This window comes from Curcuma longa, chromosome 19, assembly GCF_044706935.1.
Source record: "Curcuma longa cultivar G26 ecotype Majalengka, Jawa Barat chromosome 19, ITB_CL_G26_1.1, whole genome shotgun sequence".
NCBI classification, from domain to species: domain Eukaryota; kingdom Viridiplantae; phylum Streptophyta; class Magnoliopsida; order Zingiberales; family Zingiberaceae; genus Curcuma; species Curcuma longa.
In genome coordinates this window covers 7,190,719-7,212,858 of record NC_133879.1, presented here as the reverse complement: position 1 = coordinate 7,212,858, position 22,140 = coordinate 7,190,719, and the positions used below count along the sequence as shown (strand labels likewise).

At 34.2% G+C, this 22,140-nt stretch overlaps 1 protein-coding gene across 1 annotated transcript in view; it reads right to left on the bottom strand.

Moving 5' to 3' along the window:
* The window catches only part of LOC141812535 (NAD-capped RNA hydrolase DXO1), a 44,235-nt gene that overhangs the window by 5,532 nt on the left and 16,563 nt on the right, over positions 1-22,140 (bottom strand). Inside the window, exon 10 of the mRNA XM_074700527.1 lies at positions 4,311-4,357. Within this exon, the coding sequence (XP_074556628.1) occupies positions 4,311-4,357 (47 nt within the window). The remainder of the gene's footprint in view (positions 1-4,310; positions 4,358-22,140) is intronic.

Genomic DNA, 22,140 nt, shown 5'->3' with positions numbered 1-22,140 from the left:
AATTACCAATGTTATAATTTTGGAGTGTTGCATCATCTCTATTCTTACACTTCTGCGCATAGGGCCAACAAGGGTTAAGTCTACTAGCATATTAGACAGATTCATGAGTTTTGAGTTAGAATGTGACTGTGGAGTCAATCTGATTCCATATCTAGAATCATTATCCAATTCGGTCAAACTAGTGTTGAGTCGCAAACCCATACAAGTCCATGAGTAGACTCGTGAATTTAACAACACTGGTAATGGTACTGATTTTTTTTTACAACTCCAGCAAAATGTTGTGTTTCTATCTTTTTCATACACTTCTGCACTTGAGCTAATAGTTGTCAAATCATGCATCAGACCTATTTTACAATTAGGAAATCCAGTCTGTGAATTTGATCTGTAATATATTAATCTTTAAAATTTTATGAACTATTGTATCTATCCCTATTCACAGACTATTTTTAATCAACTTACCCAATTAAACTTTGTATTAAACTTTTAAGTCACTTTTGTTATCCACAATCCAACTGTTTTTTTTTTGTGTGAAATGGGTAATAGCATTCATCAATGGTTAGGAATGGGAAACAATCAGAGATACCAAGAAGGGCAGGAGAGTATCAAGGATAGACTTGCAAACACGAGTGTGGGTGGCACATCATGAGCATCAATCTCCAGAAGCACTGAATTCAATTAGCTAAAGTGAATGTAAAGGGCAGCCCGGTGCACGAAGCTCCCGCCATGCGGGATCCAGGGAAAGGATCCATTGTACGCAGCCTTACCTTGCCTTTGGCAAGAGGCTGTTTCCAGGATTTGAACCCGTGACCTCTAGGTCACATGGCAGCAACCTTACATTCACGAAGCTAAAGTGAATGTAATGAAAGGAAAATAAAATAAAATAAAAATACGAATATTGTGAGAAAAATGAACTAAATGGAAACAATAGAAAGTGTAAACAAGTAATTATGGTTTTGGAAATGTAATAAGCTGGTGAAGGTGGTAATGTTAATGCTAATAGTAGCAATACTAATGATGATGACAATGGTCAACGTTGTTAGGATGAAGTTCTGGCCTAAAAAAACTAGGGAAGCATATCATATAATACAACCAAAACTACAACCGTAAGATCCTAAAATTTAAAAAAAAACTTTGGAAAAGTAAATTTGGCTTTTGTGATATTAAAGAAAACCTTGTATCTTTGTAATATCTTAAAGCATAATTAAAATTATTTTAATTGTTGGTGGAATCATGTTCAATGTAATCGTGTTTGATCATTATATTTTGATATGTTTGGCAAAGGTTTTAAGTTAAATTTGCTGGTACAACTTGTGTTTGCATGAAGTTTGTAGAAACTTGGTTGTATGCACACGGAGCTTGAATTAGTGCGCCAAGCTGGTTGGTTCACTGGCTCGAGTTTATACCTTTAAGCTCTTAATGTCTTTATTCACACTTGTTGATTTTTGTATTTTGATAAACCATATTTGTACAACGTTTCTCCACCTTCGGAAGGATCGGAAGAGAAAATTAGTGGGCATTTCGAGGGTGACTCACCTTAAGAGTGCATAGGTCGTAGAGTAGGAACCAAAAGAAAGATAATTTGCACTTTTCAAATCAAGCACTATTTAACCCCCACCCCACCCCATCCCTCTCTAGCCATTCGATCTCTCTCAAGATCAATCCTAACACTAATATCATAATATAATGTAGACTAACTGTGTAAAGGTGTTGCATATAGATGTAGGAACTCATATAAGATGGATAACAACTACGAAAGTCAAAGTTAAAAAGAGCTCAAATAAAGAAAGTTTTTTCTGCAGTTAGGATATATAAAAATGGTCTAAATTTGATGAAATACCAATTTACAAAATAGTGTGTTTTATCAGGATCAAGATTGAGCCTAGAAACATAAAGAACATAAAATCATATTGTATATTCTACTTGGGATTTGGGTCGTTTAGATCAATTTTAGCAATAATATTTTAAAATCCTAAGCAAAAGGTCTTAAAATGCATATGTACAAAATAAATAACAGAAAACATTATTCATTGATCAAGCACGACTGCCCATTCATTGATGTCTAGCCATTACTTTTTTTGTTTATCCCTAAGAAGTTTATTATGACTGACAACAAATATTACAATGAAGTTAACAATGTGGATTCAGCCAATTTTCAAGCCTCTTTTAATGACCATTCACAACATCTATGTAGTAATGATTCAATATATATTAAATTTCATATATGAGGTTTGATTTGAGAGAATTTATGCTCATGATTTTAGTCAATGATAGTAACATAAAATGTTATATTGAAACCACATTGGCGACTATGTCCATCCTAAGCTAATTGATAACAAGGAAATTGGAACAGGACTAGAGTGATTGGAAAGCCAGAGCAACGCCAATAGATGACAAACATTACTCATGCTAAATGAAAAAATATATGAGGGCTACAACCAAAAGCCTATTAGCGAGAAGGTAAAGTGATCACCACTTCTGTATCTTCAACATAGTTTAACATCTCGTTCCATGCCAGGCAAAACGAGCAAAATTTATCATTCCGTCCACCGCTCAACATTGTCGCCCGTCGTAGGTCACGGAGGCCATCGCGACCTCCATGGATTGCCATGGGGATGCTCGTGGGCATGCAAGTCGTTGCGGGGATGCCCGCGATCGCAGTGGGATGCACTCATTCTTAGAACTTAGGTTAATAATTAAAGTTTAGGTTAATAATTTTAATCAATACCTAACTATAAATAGGATAAGCGAAACAAGTTTAATCAAACCTTAATAAAAATATCTTATTAAAATTTATTTTAATTTCAAAGATATATAATAAATTTTTTTATTTACCATATAGAGGTGCCACGATTTCAGATTTTTTCTTTTTTAAAAAAATATTTTTTATTTTTTAAATTTTTTAATATTTAGATTAAATTTTTAATTAATATATTTTATATTTAAAAAATACTGAAACCATATTTGTACAACATAATACGGTATCGAAACTATATCATTCCGATTTAAATTCTAAATCCTCAATAACCTTTTAAGTTCTAACTATTACACACAAAAACTACATCTAGAAATGTGTGACCAAACAATATTAATCTTCATTAATAATTCATAGTAAGAATAAGAGGAAGAAAATTAACCAAAAAGGATGAAAGAGAAGATAAAAGAAGAGCAACAAAATTTCATCCTCTAGTGCCACATCGTTAAGCGATACATTTAAGCATGCTTAGGTATCAAAGGGGTCCGAATTGCCCTAATATTTTGAGTTAGAATGGATTCCCTCTTGATTTTCACTTAGCATTAATCAATCCCACACAAGGTTTCAACAAGAATATGTAGGGAGTAAGCAGTCAATCCACTGAAAAGTGCATTTCAAAAAAAAAAAAATCCAAGAACATATGTAGTATATATTAGAATGCTAAAAAATAGTTATATTGACAAAAATGATTCAAATACAACAGTAACATATATTATAAACACATCTGACTCAAACTTACACATAAAATATGCAAAACAGATTTAGTATAGCTATCAATATTATCAACAATCTAAACTTAGATCTCATATACCTAATAGTATGCATATATTGAATATCTAAAACATGTATAGTTATCAATATTATCAACAACATAAAATAGATCTTAGACATATAAGTAGTATGCATATATTTAATATCTAAAGTAGTTATCCTTTAAAAAATAAGTGTCTAAATTAAACACTTATATTAAATGAACCAAATAAAGTTTTAAATTGCAGGTGCAAACCACATATGCCCCATATGAAGTTGTTATGTGATCCCCATCAAAATCCACCTAGGCCAAGCAAAAACGCGTGGTCATCTCACCTCCAGAGATACAGAGATGAAGGGGCAAGTAAAAGTAAGAGAGAGATAAAAAAGAGAATGGAAACTCATCCATAGTCCCACACTACTATGCAAGGTTTCCTTTGACATGCTTAATTATCAAAAGCTTGTAAGACTCCCTTGGACATGCTTAAATTTCCATGTACATGTCTTGACATTTTGAATTTGAGTATAATCTCCTAGCCTTTAACAATTATATTCATAGACAATAATAAATGCATTATATAAACAAAGAGTTGTAATCATATTGTGCACAAAAGATCCTTACTATCACGCAATCAAAATGTTAACCTCATTAGGATTAAAAATGCTGAAATCTTGTATCATACTTCTATTAATGTTCATGGAAACCTTTTTTTCCAGGACAAAAAATTCATCAGCTAATGTTCTGCATTGCTCTGTAAATTATCAAATAAAACTCTCCTTATTAAGTAGAGAGGAAGGGACCACTTACCTGAAACCAATAACAATGTATGGCACACCAGCAAGGAATGACTGGATCTGCAACAACAACCCTCCAAATCAAAATTGACCACTGTGAAAATGATGGTTCCTAGCAAAACTTGAAAAAGCTACAAATATTCTTATAGCTAGCCAAAGCCATACGACTAATTCTAGCACAAGTAAATTGCTGAGGCCTTTTTAAGTTGCACTGCCTTCTGAAAAGGAAGATGCCATTATGCATGTCATAAACAATAAAAAAGAGCAATATTGTGTGAACCAATGAGACCAAAACCAAGACATGGAACAGGGTTGCAATCAGGAAACCATGTCAGATGCCCTATTCCTCATTGTCAGCAACTATTCAAGGCGGAGCATGGAAGATCTAGCATTCTAGCACAGCAAGCAAGAAGGTGCACAATTCATCTTGTCTTGGCGACTTAAACTAGCATGACTGTCATTACTAAGAATGGATAGCTAAAGTTAAGAACGCTTCATTCAGGAGGGAGCTGAACCAGGAGGGGCATGCAGTACTCAAGTTTCTTCTCAAAAAAATATAACAAAAAAGCAATATGATATCCTCTTATAAAGAAATGCCTCACCTTAAACAATTAATCTCCTGGGAAAACTATCTTTCATTGTGCTCATTTAGGTTATATTTGTTTGGTTTACTTCAAGAAACTTCTACTACTAGTATTCATGATTCTTCGGGGATAAAGAACAAATCTTCTTAGGTTGCTAATCAGAGACATCAAAATTTAATATTCCCCTACTTTGAGCAAACCATGTTTGTCTCAAGGGTCAACTGAAATTCAAATCTTATCCGCTATATGACAACTGAAATTCAAATCAACTAATCTTTTAATTTGTATCCAATCATTTGTCTTCTAATATCTACTCTGTCTGGGCTAGTATTGAACGAGACCAGACTGGTACCACCCAGAACCACCCTGGTTTCAGGCAAGACAGTGCAATAAGCAGACTAATTTTATATACTCAACGACCTACTCCAATCCCTATACCAATTTTCACTATCCAAATTAAAGATACAAAAGATCCGATCCTGCTTGAAAAGGACCAAGCAACACAAGTAATAAGGTATAAAGTATCAGTCCTGGACCCAATTTCAATCATAAACTGGTGAAAATCGGCACAAATCAACTGTGTCCATCTAGTGCTAGCAATAAGAGGGAGAATGAGCACTGATAAAGGAAAAGAGAGTAAAGGAGTAGGTCAGGTCAGATCATACTGACTTGGTTCCCTTGGCGCAGGCAGAAAGCAGAAAAAGGCTCAAAATCTCAAGTCGTGATGGAAAGTTAGAACGCTACTATTTCGATACCGTGTCAATCGACATAGCTGATGAAGAATTAAAGGGGAAGGAGTAATAGGATAAAAAAAAGAAGAAAACACAATTATATAGCTAAGTTTGGACTCACTTTGTGTTGTACGAACAAAAGCTATAAAATATAGCAAATATTATTTTAATTCATCTTAATTCATTTTGTAATATGGTAAGAGGTATCAAATGTCAATATGACACAATACTCATCGACATGATTTTCACAATGACACAGGATAGATTACGCATGGTGCATGGTATCAAGTACTAGCAATTTATCAAAATGATACATTCCAACCGTCCCACCAACCTGGTATAAAATTTCATACCATGTTATACAATATGTGAATAATACACTGACATTATAAATACCAATAGGTTTTATAAAAAAAGGATTTATTAATCAACAAGAGCCCCCTCCATGAATTGCAACCAACACCTGTGACATTTATTGCCTCTATGTCGTTCGCTACTCATAGCCATCAAATCAAAAAGCTGATGAGCTTGTGACCTTACCAATCCCACTCCCACACCCTATTCAAGTCCTCCACCGATGCCAATGTCACTAAAAAGTGGAATCTACCATCATTTTAAAGTCGATCTTCTAGGAACCTTCTGTTGATGCTTGAAGTTGTATGATTTCTCCTCCCTAATTCGAGTTAATTTATAGCTTTTCTTGGCTTTCATTTGTGCTAATTGATACAAAGTGAGGTACCATCTGACCCTACTCATATGGGTGGCACTATTCCAACGTGGGAAACATTATGCATTAACCTTGTGCCACCCTACCCTATTCTAGTGCCAACCTTTGAGCAGAAGTAAAAATTTTGGCTCCGACAAATGGCATAACATGGAATTTTAATGTTTGGTATTGGGTATCATTCCTCTCATGGAATTAGAAATTCAAAGTGTACTGACCGACATAGTTTGAAATTTCAAATGATGCACCATAGTTTGCATTTTGTATGTTTCTAGGTTTCCCTTTTATTTGAAGCACCACAACTCGACATAGTTTGTATATTAGGTCCACAACCTTATGAATCCATTGTAGGCAAGGATTAAGGTCATTGGATTAGTTTAAATATTTCTCAGATGACTTCCTAATATCTTTTCTTTTACCTATGATATCTGTGAGCTCTATGGCAAAAGAGTAAGATTGTGATATCATTTGCTTATTAAACTAGAGTCAAAACTAGTTATAACTTGATAATCACAAGTATGCCAAGTAGGATACAACTAGGATATTAACAATAGTATGAACACATCCAGGGGTCCACATCATTATGCATAGAATGACCAAATTAGTAGTAACTCTATAGGGATGACCAAAGGTTAGGTACCCATAATTTTTGGCACTAGCCTGGCCTAGATGGTTGAGTTCACTCCTAGAAGGTTGAGCTCACTTGATCATTGACCATGAAGTGATTGGGCAAGTTGAGTGAACTTAGCCCAAATCAATAGAGTGGGTTGAGTGAGACCAAAGGATCAAACAATAGCACAAGGAGGAGTTGCGAGGTTGAGAGCATCCGAGGGACGAGTAGCCTGATAGGAGATGGCTTCAAGGCACAAGTATAACTCTTGGTGAGTTGAGTGTTGAGAGAATATATTTCAGCGAGGGTATATCTCAACATAAGCGGAGTCATCCTTAAAAGTGGTTTGAGTCAGTGGACCAATCGGCAGGTACTAGACACAAGTCGACTAATGTCAAAATCGTGGACTCAATGGCTATCAAACAAAAATATTTCTGTTCGTATTTATCTGGTTTAATCAACTAGTGAAACCCCAAACGAGACCAACTTGAGGTTTGGATCGATGTGAGTTGACTTACCAGTCGACTTGAGCAAATTGACCACTAAACAGAATGGTTATGTTCGTGGTTGAGTTGACTGGTGAGTCGAATAATCATGAGATCGATGCATTAAGGATAAATTCGAACAAATTCCAATTGACTGGGGCAAAAGCCAACATGGAAGGTGTAGTTGATAAAGAAGCAATGGTCAGATTGTCTAACGGCTATTATAGTCAATCGATTGATCGGCATCAAATAGCAACGGTAACAAAGCTAGATGGTGTATAAAAGACTTCAAGGAGATTTGAAGCTAACATTCCCAAAAATCATTTCAACAATTCTCTAGGCTTTCTTGTACTCACTCGAGAGCATTTCTTGTGAGCATCAGCTTCATTGTAAAACAAGTGATTTGTAAGAAGTTTCTCCATGTCTGATAATTGACTAAGAAGAAAAATAGTGGTTGTTCACCTGAAGAACTAATAAATTGTGGATTAGGAGCTTAGTGGCCACTAAACCATGTTACATCTTCATATATTCGGTTTGTTTGTCTCTCTTTTCATTTTCATTGCGCTTTAAGTGTTCTAACCCTTCTAAGTTATTAGTAAGAATTCTTTAATTTGCAAATTAGGAATGATCGTTATTCATCCCACCCCTCCTCTAGCTCGGTTGTACCAGTCCTAACAAGTTGTATTAGCTTTTTTTGCATTTAGAGGATTAACTGCCAACGAAGTACGATGGTCGTTAACAAGGTTTAAATCTCAAAGCTAGAGGGAAACATTCAGTAGTGGAAGAGAAAGATGAAGCTCTACTTCTGCCTCTAATTTAGCCTTCTAAAAATTCCTCAAATTTAGCACCTCACGCATTACGTAGGTCGATCTTTTTTTTTTTGTATTGAGGAACTTAAATACAAGTGAAATGCATAGGTTGATACCATGCTTCACATTGCCGAGGCACTTGATTTTTGTATTGAGGAAAATTAAACACAAGTGAAATGGATAGGTTGATAGGGGTATCATGATACTTATCATTGACCAACTATGGGAAAGCCATTGATTCAATTAATGATCATGTGGCTCATACATCATAATTGGAAATTTAATTTTTTGAAAATGATTACATGTTTTAAAAACTTTAGTTTATTTAGTTTACAATTTTACATTTAAGTTTCCAAACAAGATTTATAAAGTTGATACAAACTTATAGGTTTTTCACTTTTTCATGTTTGTGTCAAAAACATGTTTTAAAAAAAGATTTTCAAAAACAATTGACTTTTCCATGATAAATATGCATTAAAGGAACCTCTACAAAAATTTAAAAAATGTCTATGGTTTATAATTTCTTAGTGAATTTTCAAAGTTAGCACAAATGCTCAATTTGAAAATCAATCAAAAACAAGTAGACTGGTTCACAAACTAGTCAACTACAACTGGACTTGCATTCGCTCAATTGGAGACGGTGCTCGGTCAACTGGTACTTGCAAACATAGTAAAAAAAAAAAGACTATTTTTGATATTTTGGCTTGCTGGTATTATATGTAGATCCAAGACAGATTTAGAATAGTTGTTAAATGTCAGATCATGAGTTTTTAAGCTTATTTGGTACAATATTTTTGATGCATGGTGACGAGGGAGATAAATAAGGGGGTTTAAGTTATTAGAATTTTTAAAAAATTCATTCTCCCTAGTATGTTTTGTAAAAATCACTAGCTCAGGGAGGAGCTTAGGTGTAGGGGAAGTATATTACTAACATATTTGTGCATTTATGATTCATGATTACCTAAGTTAAACATATTCCATAAAAAAAGGACAGATTGTTGTGATCAGGATTAATCGATGTATTTTGATAGATTGGGAAGAGTTTGTTAGGATTCTTGTTGTATTCAATATGTGTATTTGAGTTATGCAGGACTTTAAGATATACACATGGAAACATCTTGGCGTGGCTAAGGTTGGCTGATGATTTGATGGCTCAAAATCCATGAAGAATAGAGAAGGGTGACAAAAAGCATCCAAGGGATCGTAGATCAAGGAGCATCAAAGTGTGACTGAATTGTGGAAATGAACTACGTATGCAAAAGCGTGAAGGATGATGACAGGAGCTGCAGGCTTGGGTGCATCCAAGGGAAGAGTAGTCGAGATGGCTTCGAGGCACAGGTTAACTCTTGGTAAGTTGAGCATTGCGATACAATGTACTTAGGCGATGATAAATATTAATATATATAGATTCAACCTTAGAAGTAGTCGAAGTTAAGATACCGCTAGTATTAGACACCAATTGACTGATATATGAGTTATTGACTTAGTGGCTACCATACAAAGTGTTTTTGTTTATAGTTATTTGATCCAATTAACTGATGGACCTTATCAGTCAGTCAATTGGTGAAACTTCAAGCATTAAATGAGGAGCTTCTTGGTCAAAACTAACTTGAGTTTTGATCCTGTCGATTAATGTGAGTCGATTGGCCAGTCGACTCGAGCACATTTGGTCAACAAACAAATTGATTCTATTTGTGGCCGAGTCGACTAGTGAGTTGACTAATCATGGGATCAATCGATTAATAACAAATTTTAGATATCTATCGCTACAATAGTCAGATTAGCTAATAAATATTGTAGTATAGAGCCAATAACTCATTCAAATCATTTGTAAGAGGTTTCACCACCTTTGATAATTCAAAGGATAAAGAGAAACATAGTAGTTATTAGGAGTGATCCACCTAAAGGATCAATAGGCTGAGGATTAGGAACCTCGGGGTTATTGAACTACATTATGTCTTTGTGTCTTTGGTTTGTTTCTCTCTTTTCATTTTCACCATGTTTTAATTGTTCTAACCTTGCTAAGTAATTAGCAAGAATTTTTTGAGTTATAAATTATGAGTGTTCGCTATTTGCCCTCTCTAGATCAGTCGCACTAGTACTAACACAATAGTGAGAGTGATACTGATAATCATGGTTTGTTCCATGTTTAAAATAGTGTTCTGTGCTAAGTGGTAGGGTCAAAATGTATCATTTTAATAAATTACCGAAACTCAATACTACCAGACACATTCCATGTCTCTTATGTCGTGTCATATCAACACTGGACACTCATTGGTATGCTCTAATATAGGTCAAGTCAAAATAATTTAAGATAATATTTTTCTTTTTTAGTTTATATTCGTACAAAATAATATCAAAATTATACCATTTCAGATAGAACACAAAATCCAAGCATAAACTCATTGTCTTTTATATTCTTCTTATCTCCTTTGTTCCACCTCTAATTTGCCACCAGAACTATATGTCAAAAGATCAAAACAATACAAAACCAATATTGTTGAAGCAAAAGATCAACACTCCGACACAACTTGAGATTTTAAACAATATAAGTGTTTGTGTTCTCCCATCATGATGTGGCATTGATTGTTTTTTCCCCCTACCATAGAAGGAAGCTTTAGTCAACTAACTAATGCACAGTCAATTAGACGTTGACTGATGAGCAATCAACTGGCCAAAAGATCATTGGGTATGCAACTACTAGAAATGTTTAATTAGTTAACTAAACTTTAAGTCAACTAGAAGCGCTCAAAAATTAGTTGTTGAAGTTATTTCTATGTAAGCTTTTGGGGGCTATGTGACTTAATAGGAATGCACAAATTCTCTTGTGACGTTCTTATGATCAAATGTACAAGCTAAACTTCTGAGAGCTAGCTCTTGGTATTATTCTTGTCTCTCTTGCTTTAATCTAGATTTGTATCAAAAGAAAATATTCTTGTATGATACTTATGATGTTTTTCCACCTTCAGAAAGGAGTTTGACTAGTGGATTTTCGAAAGTAATTCACTTAACAAATAAATAAGCAGTAGAGTAGGAGCAAGGCTTCAACCTATGTAAAATTGTATTGTTAGTAATCAATTTCATTTATTGTTATTAATATTACACTATCATTGCAATCTAACTTCAGATAACCAACCGAATCCACACACAAGCACTCGTATGTTATTAACGTTTATATTTTGCCAAAAAAAAAAAGAAAATTTTAAATTGTCATCTATTCACCCATTCCCTCTATGCAGTCTAGTCATGAACTACAATGGTCCTTCAGATAATGCCTACATAAAGGCGAAAAAATCTCACTCAAAGCATTTTAAAATTTGTCCACATCAATCAAATTCCATCTAGTGTAGCAAAAAATATGTAGTATAATAATATAATGTTCAACATCCACAATCCTAGTATTGAGACCTCAACACATATAAAATTGTTGGTCTATAACTAAATGAAGAAGTAAAGATCTAAATGTGGATCATATCATGTAAGGGATTATGATGCCGGACAGAATAACGATTATCCTACGGACAATATTGATTCCATGTATCGACTACAAACGTCGAAAATAATCTTGTAAAATCTGTTAATTCAGAAGAATATCAGGAGATACGGAAATAAATAGCGCTACCGAAAATATTATTCATCAATTTAATCATAAACATCAACTAAATAATTATTTAAATAAACTCAAAATCCTAAGATGCAAAAGAATGAAAAAATCCTAATAGAAAAGAAATAAATCCTAATAAATTGTAAATCCTAAATATCCTAAACAAACTCAAAATCCTAAAAGATAAAAGATAAAAATTACCAAAAATACTCTAAATACCAAAAAATAAAAATTATCAAAAATAATAAAAAAGAAACTTCGGATCCTCCTGCATCAGTCGTCCCGGGCTGAAAAAACTCATCCTCGAGTTTGTAGTGTTAGGTGGTCGCCCAGGAGGAAGATCATCCGACACTAAATCGGCAAAATCTACTAGCAACTGCTAGACTTTGTATCCGTAAGTTGAAAAACCACATGTTTACATTCTTCCTCATCTTCAATAAACTTCTCCTCTACACAGTTCTCCGATATGACACATTGTATCCCCAGATAATCCACTATTCGAAATTTCCTCTTTCACATCGTTTCAAATAGAACTTAAATATAGAAACTCTTTCACATCAACGGTGCCTCCATCAAGAGAATTATCGGTGTTCAAAACTTGCAACACACCGTCACCAACTTCATCATCATCATAAATTGGATCATCAACTATTCCAATTTTGTTGTCCATATCTTTTCTCAAAAAAAATTTTATCCAAATTAAAATAAAAGAACTTACGACCTTTAAGATCTCAAGTATTACAATCACAGTGTGAGACTTTCTCAGCCAGAACTTGTCTGTCACGACCTCAACCACATACCTCGAGATCTTGCGTCGTTAGATGTTGAGATAACTCCGCGACTTGTCTCTGTAGATCTTCAAATATCTTGTCTCGAGTGTTACGATCACAGTGCGAAGCTTCCTCAGTCGGAACCTGCTATCACAACCACAATCATAACCACGATGACCATCCATGAGATCTAAAGCTCTGATATCAACTGACATTGAGCAAAATAGTGAATATCCTACGGCCAATATTGATTCCGTTGATCGACTGCGAATGTCGAAAACAATCTTTTAAAACATATTAATTCGAAAGAATATCAGGAAATAAGAAAATAAACGGGACTGCCGAAAATATTATCATCAACAACTTAACCCTAAACATCAATTAAACAATTATTTAAATAAACACAAACCCTAAGATGTAAAAGAAAGAAAAAAATCTTAACAGAAAAGAAATAAATCTTAATAGATTATAAATCTTAAAAATCCTAAATGAACTCAAAATCCTAAAATACAAAAGCTAGAAATTATCAACAATACTCTAAATATCAAAAAAAAATTATCAAAAATAGTAATAAAAATATTTGAATCCTCCTACATCAGATTACAATGATGTTTGAATGATGTGTTATAGCTAGATAAGGCCTCTATGAATAAGCATCATAAACTTTCTACTATATCACTGTAGAAAAGTAATATTTGTGATTTGTTGTTGTTAATGCAACTATAGAATATCATATTATATCTTACATATATAGCCTAATAGATGGTGTAGTTCAAGAATATACTATGTAGGTGGTCATAGACAATGATATTTATTGATTATATTTATTAGAATAAATCTCATAGAATAGGTCCATAAAACTCCTATATAAATAGGGGCTTGTATCTCTTAATGGAATAAGATTATTTTTCACGTTAACATGGTATCAGAGCAAATAAATTAGGTTATCTGTTTTTCGGCGCCGATTTTTCTCGCGCCCTTTCGCGATCACGATTTCCATCATCACGATCACGTTTTTGCTGCCGCCTGCACCGAAGGAGGAAACCCTAGGCTGCGCCAACTCCACATCCACAGCAAGGTATTGAGAATCGCGATTCCCTATCGCGATTTCTTCTTCCTATTTCTCACGACGCCGCCCTCTGGTTCTCAAGCGAACCACCACCTGCGTCCGCTAGAGAAAAGGAACGCCTGTGGTTTGATCACTTGATCCCGGCGCCAAACCCTTCTCTTGTATCAGTTCGTTCTGGATCGAGGAGGCCGTCAAGGCGCTGGCTATTTCGCTTCGATCGGCCACGGTGAGCACAGGAGGAGAAGAGGATCGAGGCGGAGAAGATCTCCGATGCTAGCTGTGCTTTGCAATCCGACTCCGCCATCTTTTTCTTCCTTCCCGACTGTCGTCTCCTTCCTCCTCGAGCTCCGTCTCACTTTCGGCACGGATTGGGCGACATTTCGATCTTCGTACCGATTTGATCGGCTGAGTTTCTTTGCTCTTCGATTCTTTGATTTTGCCTCACCAATCAGAACACCGCAGCGGCAGCGTCTTTTGCTTTAATCGGCTTCATCTGGTCTGGTCCTGTAGCAACTGGTATGATCCTGTAGCGAGCTTTCAAGGCAACTAAGAGTGTTCACTGCTTCAACAGAATAATACCATCCTTGAAGCAAAAGATCTGGTCTGGATTTTTTCTTGGAATCTAGTATTCTTCTTCATCTCATAGCACTAAAAGTTATTTGATTTCTTTTGTGAATCAAATTTTATGGCCGAACATAAATCTTCTATCGTAATGGATATGCTGCCTGTGGTATCTAAAATTACGGATTATAAGTTAAATGGTTCAAATTATTTGGATTGGAGTAAAACTGTCCGTCTTTATCTACGAAGTATTAATAAGGATGGACATTTGACTGATGATCCACCTCAAAATGATTTAAAACAGACATGGCTTAAAGAAGATGCTCGCTTATTCCTTCAGATTCGGAATTGTATTGACAACGAGGTAATTGGTTTACTTAATCACTATGAATTCGTTAAAGAATTGATGGATTATCTAGATTTTCTATACTCTGGGAAAGGAAATCTCACCCGTATATATGAAGTTTGCAAAGCTTTTTATCGTGTGGAAAAACAAGATTAGCCTCTGATTAATTATTTCATGGCTTTCAAAAAGACATATGAGGAGCTTAATATGTTGCTACCCTTTAGTCCTGATGTTAAGGTTCAACAACGCCAACGAGAACAGATGGCTATCATGAGTTTCCTTGCTGGCTTATCACCTGACTTCGAATCTGCTAAATCACAAATTCTATCTAGCTCTGAGGTCTCCTTATTACAAGAAGTGTTTAGCCGCATTCTCCGTACAGAAAATACCACATCTGTTCCACCTAATGGTGCTTTGGTGAGTTATAATAATAATTATGTATCAAAAAGATCAACTGTTCACAATAGAAACAAAGGAGGAGACTCACAAGCTTCTGAAATTCGGACATCAAATTCTAGTGGTATTATATGTAACTATTGTCGCAAGTCGAGTCATACAAAATTTGAATGCAAAAATCTTCAGTACAAAAATCAGCAAAAACATCGGGCTCATATTGCATCCACTAATGATACCTCTGATAAATCGGTGCTTGTCTCTGCAGAAGAATTTTTCAAATTCTCTCAATATCAGGAATCACTTAAGTCTTCATCTTCCTCTACACTGCTATTGTTGATTCAGGTAACCACAATACATGTCTTGTTTCCTCATCCTCTAAGTGGGTCATTGATTCTGGTGCCACGGATCATATGACAGGTAATTCTAGTCTCTTTTTTACTTTCATGCATAAATCCAATACTCTTATTGTTACCTTAGCCGATAGATCTTCATCTTGCGTTCGTGGATTTGGCACTGTCAATCTCACTCCTTTACTTTCCTTATCCTCTGTCTTACATTTACCGAATTTATCATTTAATTTGCTCTCGGTTAGTCAGTTAACTCATAATCTTAATTGTTGCATCTCATTCTTTCCTGATCATTGTTTATTTCAGGATCTTTTGATGAAGAAGACTATTGGTAAAGGACATGAAAATGGAGGTCTCTACATTCTTGATTCACTTGCCCCAAGATATCTCGTTTGTTCAGGTGTAAATTCTCCTTTTAAGGCTCATTGTAGATTAGGACATCCATCCCTTTCATTGCTCAAGAAACTCTGGCCACAATATAGTAGCGTGTCTTCATTAAATTGTGAGTCATGTCAATTTACAAAGCATCACCGTCTTAGTTCAAGTCCAAGGATAAATAAACGTGCTATTAGTCCTTTTGAGTTAGTTCATTCTGATATTTGGGGTCCTTGTCCTATTCTGTCTAAACCTGATTTTAGATATTTTGTCACTTTTGTGGATGATTATTCTCGTGTAACTTGGCTATATTTAATGAAAAATCGTTCTGAGTTATTTTCTTTATTTTGTGCTTTTTGTACAGAAATTAAAACTCAGTTCAATATGTTCATCCGTACTTTAAGAAATGACAATGCCAAAGAATATACGTCCAGTCTATTTCAATCTTATGAGTCAGAATGGTATACTTCATGAAACCTCTTGTGTTGATACTTCATCCCAGAATGGTGTGGCTGAACGTAAAATAGGCATCTTCTTGAAACAACACGAGCTCTTTTATTTCAAATGAATGTTCCCAAGTCTTTTTGGGCAGACGCGGTTTCCACTGCATGTTTTCTCATTGACCGTATGTCATCCTCTGTTCTTCATGGCGAGATTCCTTACAAAATTTTGTTTCCTAACAAGTCATTGTTTCCTGTTAACCCTAGGATATTTGGTAGCACTTGTTTTGTTCAGGATATTCGTCAAGTCACTAAATTAGACCCCAAATCTTTGAAATATATTTTCCTTGGTTATTCTCATCTTCAAAAGGGTTATAGGTGTTATTGTCCTAATATTAATAAATATCTTGTTTCAATCGATGTTACTTTCATGGAAGACACCTTATTTCTCATCCTCACATATCCCGACTTCTCAAAAGGAAGATGATGATTTATTAGTATATTTTGTTACATCCTCTACACCTGTCTCAGAATCATCTTTTGTCAAACCTCCTATTATTGAAATATACTCCGGGCGTCGACCTCCTGATTCATGTCCTGCACCTACTACTTCGTCATCAGATCCAATTCCAAATGATGATCTTCCTATTGCATTACGAAAAGGTAAACGTCAGTGTACTGATCTTATCTCTTCGTTTGTTTCTAATAATGGCTTGTCGTCCTCTTCTTGTTCTTTTATTGCTTCACTTGACTCTATTTCTATTCCTAAAACTGTCTGTGAGGCCTTATCTCATCATGGTTGGAAAGATGCAATGACAGAAGAAATGAAAGCCTTGGATGATAATGATACATGGGACTTGGTTGATCTACCTCCAGGAAAATAAGCTGTTGGATACAAATGGATATTTAATGTTAAAGTCAATCCAGATGGATCAGTTGTCATACTAAAAGCTCGTCTTGTGGCTAAGGGGTATGCTCAAACATATGGTGTGGATTATTCTGATACTTTTTCTCCTATTGCAAAGTTGACATCTGTTCGGTTATTTATTTCTCTTGCTGCTACTCATTATTGGCCTTTACATCAACTTGATATCAAGAATGTTTTTCTTCATGGTAATCTTCAAGAAGAGGTGTATATAGATCAACCTCCTGGTTTCGTTGCTCAGGGGAAGATGGGGCGAGTTTGTCGTCTTCGAAAGACTTTGTATGGTTTGAAACAAAGTCCACGTGCTTGGTTTGGAAAATTTAGTCAGGTTATTGAAAAGTTTGGTATGAAGAAAAGCAATCTGATCATTCTATGTTCTACAAGCAGTCAGGAGCTGGTATTATTCTGTTAGTTGTGTATGTGGATGATATTGTGATTACTGGAAGTGATACTACGGGAATTTCATCTCTCAAATCTTTCATTCTCACTCAATTTCATACAAAAGATTTAGGGGTGCTAAAATATTTCTTAGGTGTTGAAGTAATGAGGAGTAAAAATGATATATTTCTATCTCAGAGTAAATATGTTCTTGACTTATTAACTGAGACAGGAAAGTTAGGGGCAAAACCTTATAGCACTCCATGACTCAGAACATGGATCTTACAGCAGATGAAGAATTATTTGAACATCCAGAGAGATATCGAAGGTTGGTTGGAAAGTTGAATTATCTTACCTTAACTCGTCCAGATATTGCATATTTGGTTAGTGTTGTTAGTCAGTATATGTCATCTCCAACGGTTCACCATTGGGCAGCATTAGCACAAATTTTATGTTATTTGAAGGATGCACCCGGACGAGGTATTGTATATAAAAATCATGGGCACACTCATATTGAATGTTTTTCATATGCAGATTGGGCAGATTCCAAAATGGATAGGAGGTTTACTTCAGGTTATTGTATCTTTGTTGGAGGAAATTTAATATTATGGAAAAGTAAAAAACAAAAGGTTGTGTCACGATCCAGTGCAGAATTAGAATACAAGGCTATGGCATAGTCTGTGTGTGAAATAATGTGGATATATCAATTGTTGACTGAAGTAGAACTCAAAATTTCAATACCAACAAAACTATGGTGTGATAATCAAGCTGCTATTCACATTGCATCAAATCCCGTGTTCCATCAGCAAACTAAGCACATTGAAATTGATTGTCATTTTGTTCGTGAGAAAATTCAACAAGACTTGATTACTACAGGATATGTAAAATCTGGAGAATAATTGGGGGACATCTTCACAAAAGCTTTGAATGGGTTGCGAGTTGATTATCTTTGTAACAAGTTGGGCATGATTAATATCTATGCTCCAACTTGAGGGGGAGTATTGGTTATATTTATTAGAATAAATCTCATAGAATAGGTCCATAAAACTCCTATATAAATAGGGACTTGTATCTCTTAATGGAATAAGATTATTTTTCACGTTAACAATTTTGATTTTAAAGAAGGCTAGAGAGTTGTTAGAGCAACATCATTCAACATTATTAAGACACCATCTGCAACACACTAATAATTTAATAATGTCAAACAATAGTAACCACAATATAATAAAGGTGGTGAAAAGAAACTAATTGTTGATAAAATTCCTTTAACCCTTTTCCATAAATTGAATGTCATGCTCATTTCTAAAACCTAGGAAGCCATTATGTTCTAACACTAGTGAGGATAAAGATGCATAAAATGTGAAAATATTTACTAGATTTGGGGACTATATTTTATATATTATTATGGCGATACAACCTTTATATGTTGTTCTGCATAAGATTGACATAGACAAGAAGTTGCAAATGGATAACATCTACCACTTAATTCATGAAGTATCATGAAGAGGTGTTTACAAAGGCCATCAAAGTTTCAACATTATCTTGATAATGCTGATATAAAAAATAAGTCAATTAAATGAGAAAAGATATTCATTTAACAACTATGTAATTTTTTTAATAAGAAAATTTTGTTGATGCAATTATGCCCCAAGTAATAATCTGATCAAGTTGCTCTAGGGAGATTATTAGTACAATCATACCCTAAGTGATCGAATTCAACCAAGTGGTTTTAACGTGTTGGGTGTTATGCTAATGTTGTGTTTTCTGATGAAGTTTATCTAAGTGCCAATACTACATGTGTAGTGGATGGAAGAAGTACTAGCAATCGAAGAAGACCTTCATATATAAGAAGTCCAATAATGCTGACTTCTAAAGAAGTCAAGTTAACCCAATAGAAGTGAGGCTTCTTAGCAAATAAAGAAGCCCAAAAAACAAGGTTTTAATATAAAGGATCAGCTCAAAATCTAAAAAAGTTTATAATAAAGAATTTTTCATAAACAACATCTTCAAATGTCTTTAAAATAAATTGGTCCATTTTTCACTCATTCATACAAAAGTGTAAAATCGTCTCTCTTATCATTTCTGCAAAAGATGGTCTATGTTCATTATAATGTGCATCTTCAAACAAAAGAGAAGGAAACAACAAGAGCGCAATGGTATCGACATATTTGATATCAGCTTTATCTAAAAATAAGAATGATTTAAAAATATATCAGTGAAACCTTGTTGAGGCTGAGAATCTATGAATAAAGCAGAAGATCCACTACAACCATCGTAACTCTTTACCCGACAAATTGAAGAAGTGAGAGTTGGAGGAGATGTCAATGAGAAAAAAAGATGATGCAACTCTCGAGTGAATTTTTCTAGATCTTAATTTAAACACTTTCAAACATCGCAATCTTAAACATGACTAAAGGTCACAACAGAGAATAGAAATTTCCAAATCTATTCTACATAATCTAGCTTACTAGGGAAAAGATAAATTAATAATTAGTCACAATACACATAATGGAGTGATCGAGAAGTTGATGAGAGTAGATGTGAGTGATCAAACATTGTTAGCTTCTACTATAATTCGACAAGAAATTTAAAATGATGATAGTGACATCGACAATAATGCAACTATTGATAAAGGTGATGACCACTAAGATGCACTAAGTGATGGTGAAACTTGTGTTCCCTCCACTTTAGCACTTGAGACTTAAACATGTGGCCAATGTTGCATACAAAAAATGTGACCAGGATGATCATCATAGCGCTAGACCTATTAAAAGAAATATCAACGAACTCAATATAGGAGTCGAAAACAAAATTAAGCTCTTGATTACAAAGATATGTAGAAGAACCTAACTGATTAAGATTCATTGTGCTCTCAATTTTCTAATTATAGTTTTATTAAATCATATGGTGATCTAACTTTAAGGATATATGTCTGTACATGTCCTATGATTATTTTAATTATAATTCTAATAGTGTCAGTACAACTCCCAAAGGTGAACCGATATATATTGAAATAGAATTTCAATATCATATGACACGGGAGAATTATTTAATTAAATTTTAGAACACCATGGAAGTTGATCTCACAAAGGTGTTATAAGAATTGATGTTCTTATCTAATACACAATACTCTCCTTTTACACTAGTTATGGATGAACTTTCTGAATACATCTAAGATGCATTACCATAGTGCATGTTATTTGTAAATGACATTATTTTAGTCGATAAGACGGGTAAAAGAGTAAATGCTAAACTTGAATCTTAGCAGGAGACATTGGAAGTTAAAGGTTTTTTTACTTTGCTAAGTAAAAATAGAATATACGAAATTAAAATTTAGTAGTAGTAGACATAGAAAGACAATTGTTAAGATAGAAAATTACGAATTCCTTGTCCCCGAAAATTTCAAGTATCTAGGATCATTTTTGCAGGAGGATGAAGAGGTTAATAGAAACGTTTTACAAAGGGTACAAGCAAGATAGTTGAAATAAAGGAGGATGTCGAGTGTACTTTGTGATCGTAAGATACTTCTAAAGTTTAAAAGGAAGTTTTACAAAACAGCAGTTAGACCTACTATTTATATAAAGTTGAATGTCGGACTCTAAAGCAAACACACGAGTAGAAGATGAAATTCGCAAAAATAAAGATGTTACAGTGAATATATAAATATACAAAGTTGGATAGGATAAGAAATGAGAACATTAAAGAGAAAGTTAAGATTGCACCTATTGAGCAACCCATTAATATAAAACTCTGAAAGACATGTTTACGATGGTATGGGCATATACTTAGATAACTAATAAATACCCCAGTTAGGTGATATGAAACCCAAACAAATGCATACATTAATCGAGGAAAGAGGAGATCAAAGAAGACTAAGTTAGCAACAATAAAATAGAATAAAATTTATTTAAATATAAATGATGATACAACAACAACCAAGCCTTATCCCACTAGATGGGATCGGCTTAAATATAAATGAGAATATAGTAAGGAATTAAACTTAATAGCATAAAAGGATTCCCACTTAGTGGGATAAAAGCTTGATTCTCGTAAGATGGTTGAGATTTTTATAACCATTTATAACATCTTGCTCACCTAAGTATTTTTTAATTGCTATAGCTTATTTTTGGAAGTATAAAACACATATCGTTCAATAAAAACAAAAAACTCTAGCACAAGTCTAGATTTCAAACTTTGCTAAAAGGCATAGGTAACCTTCTTATATCAATGTACAATTATATCGTATGAGATTTGCCTTATCTCATCCAATATCAACACTATAACAAAGATATAGCGACATAAAAAAAGTTATGTCTAGACTCAAAGAAGAGGCATTGATAAATCACAAATTCAAAGAGTTGTAATTCAATCAATCAATAGGTAGGGAGGGTGTATCGTTCACTCATTATAGGAAGACAATGCATAAGCGGATGGAACAACATTAGTACTCAAAGAATAAGACAGTTGAGCAAAAATTGATCAAGCTAGTGGGAAGAAGCATACAATGTTGCTCGTTACACGAAGACGAGTCAGAGTAAAGAGCTAAAACTAGAAACAATAGGGGATTAATTAATATAAGTTATAAATTTAATTAATAATTATATATATATATATATTGATTATAAGCTAAAAAAGTATAATTATATTATTAATATAAGGATTAGTATTGTGATTTTAATTTTATTATTA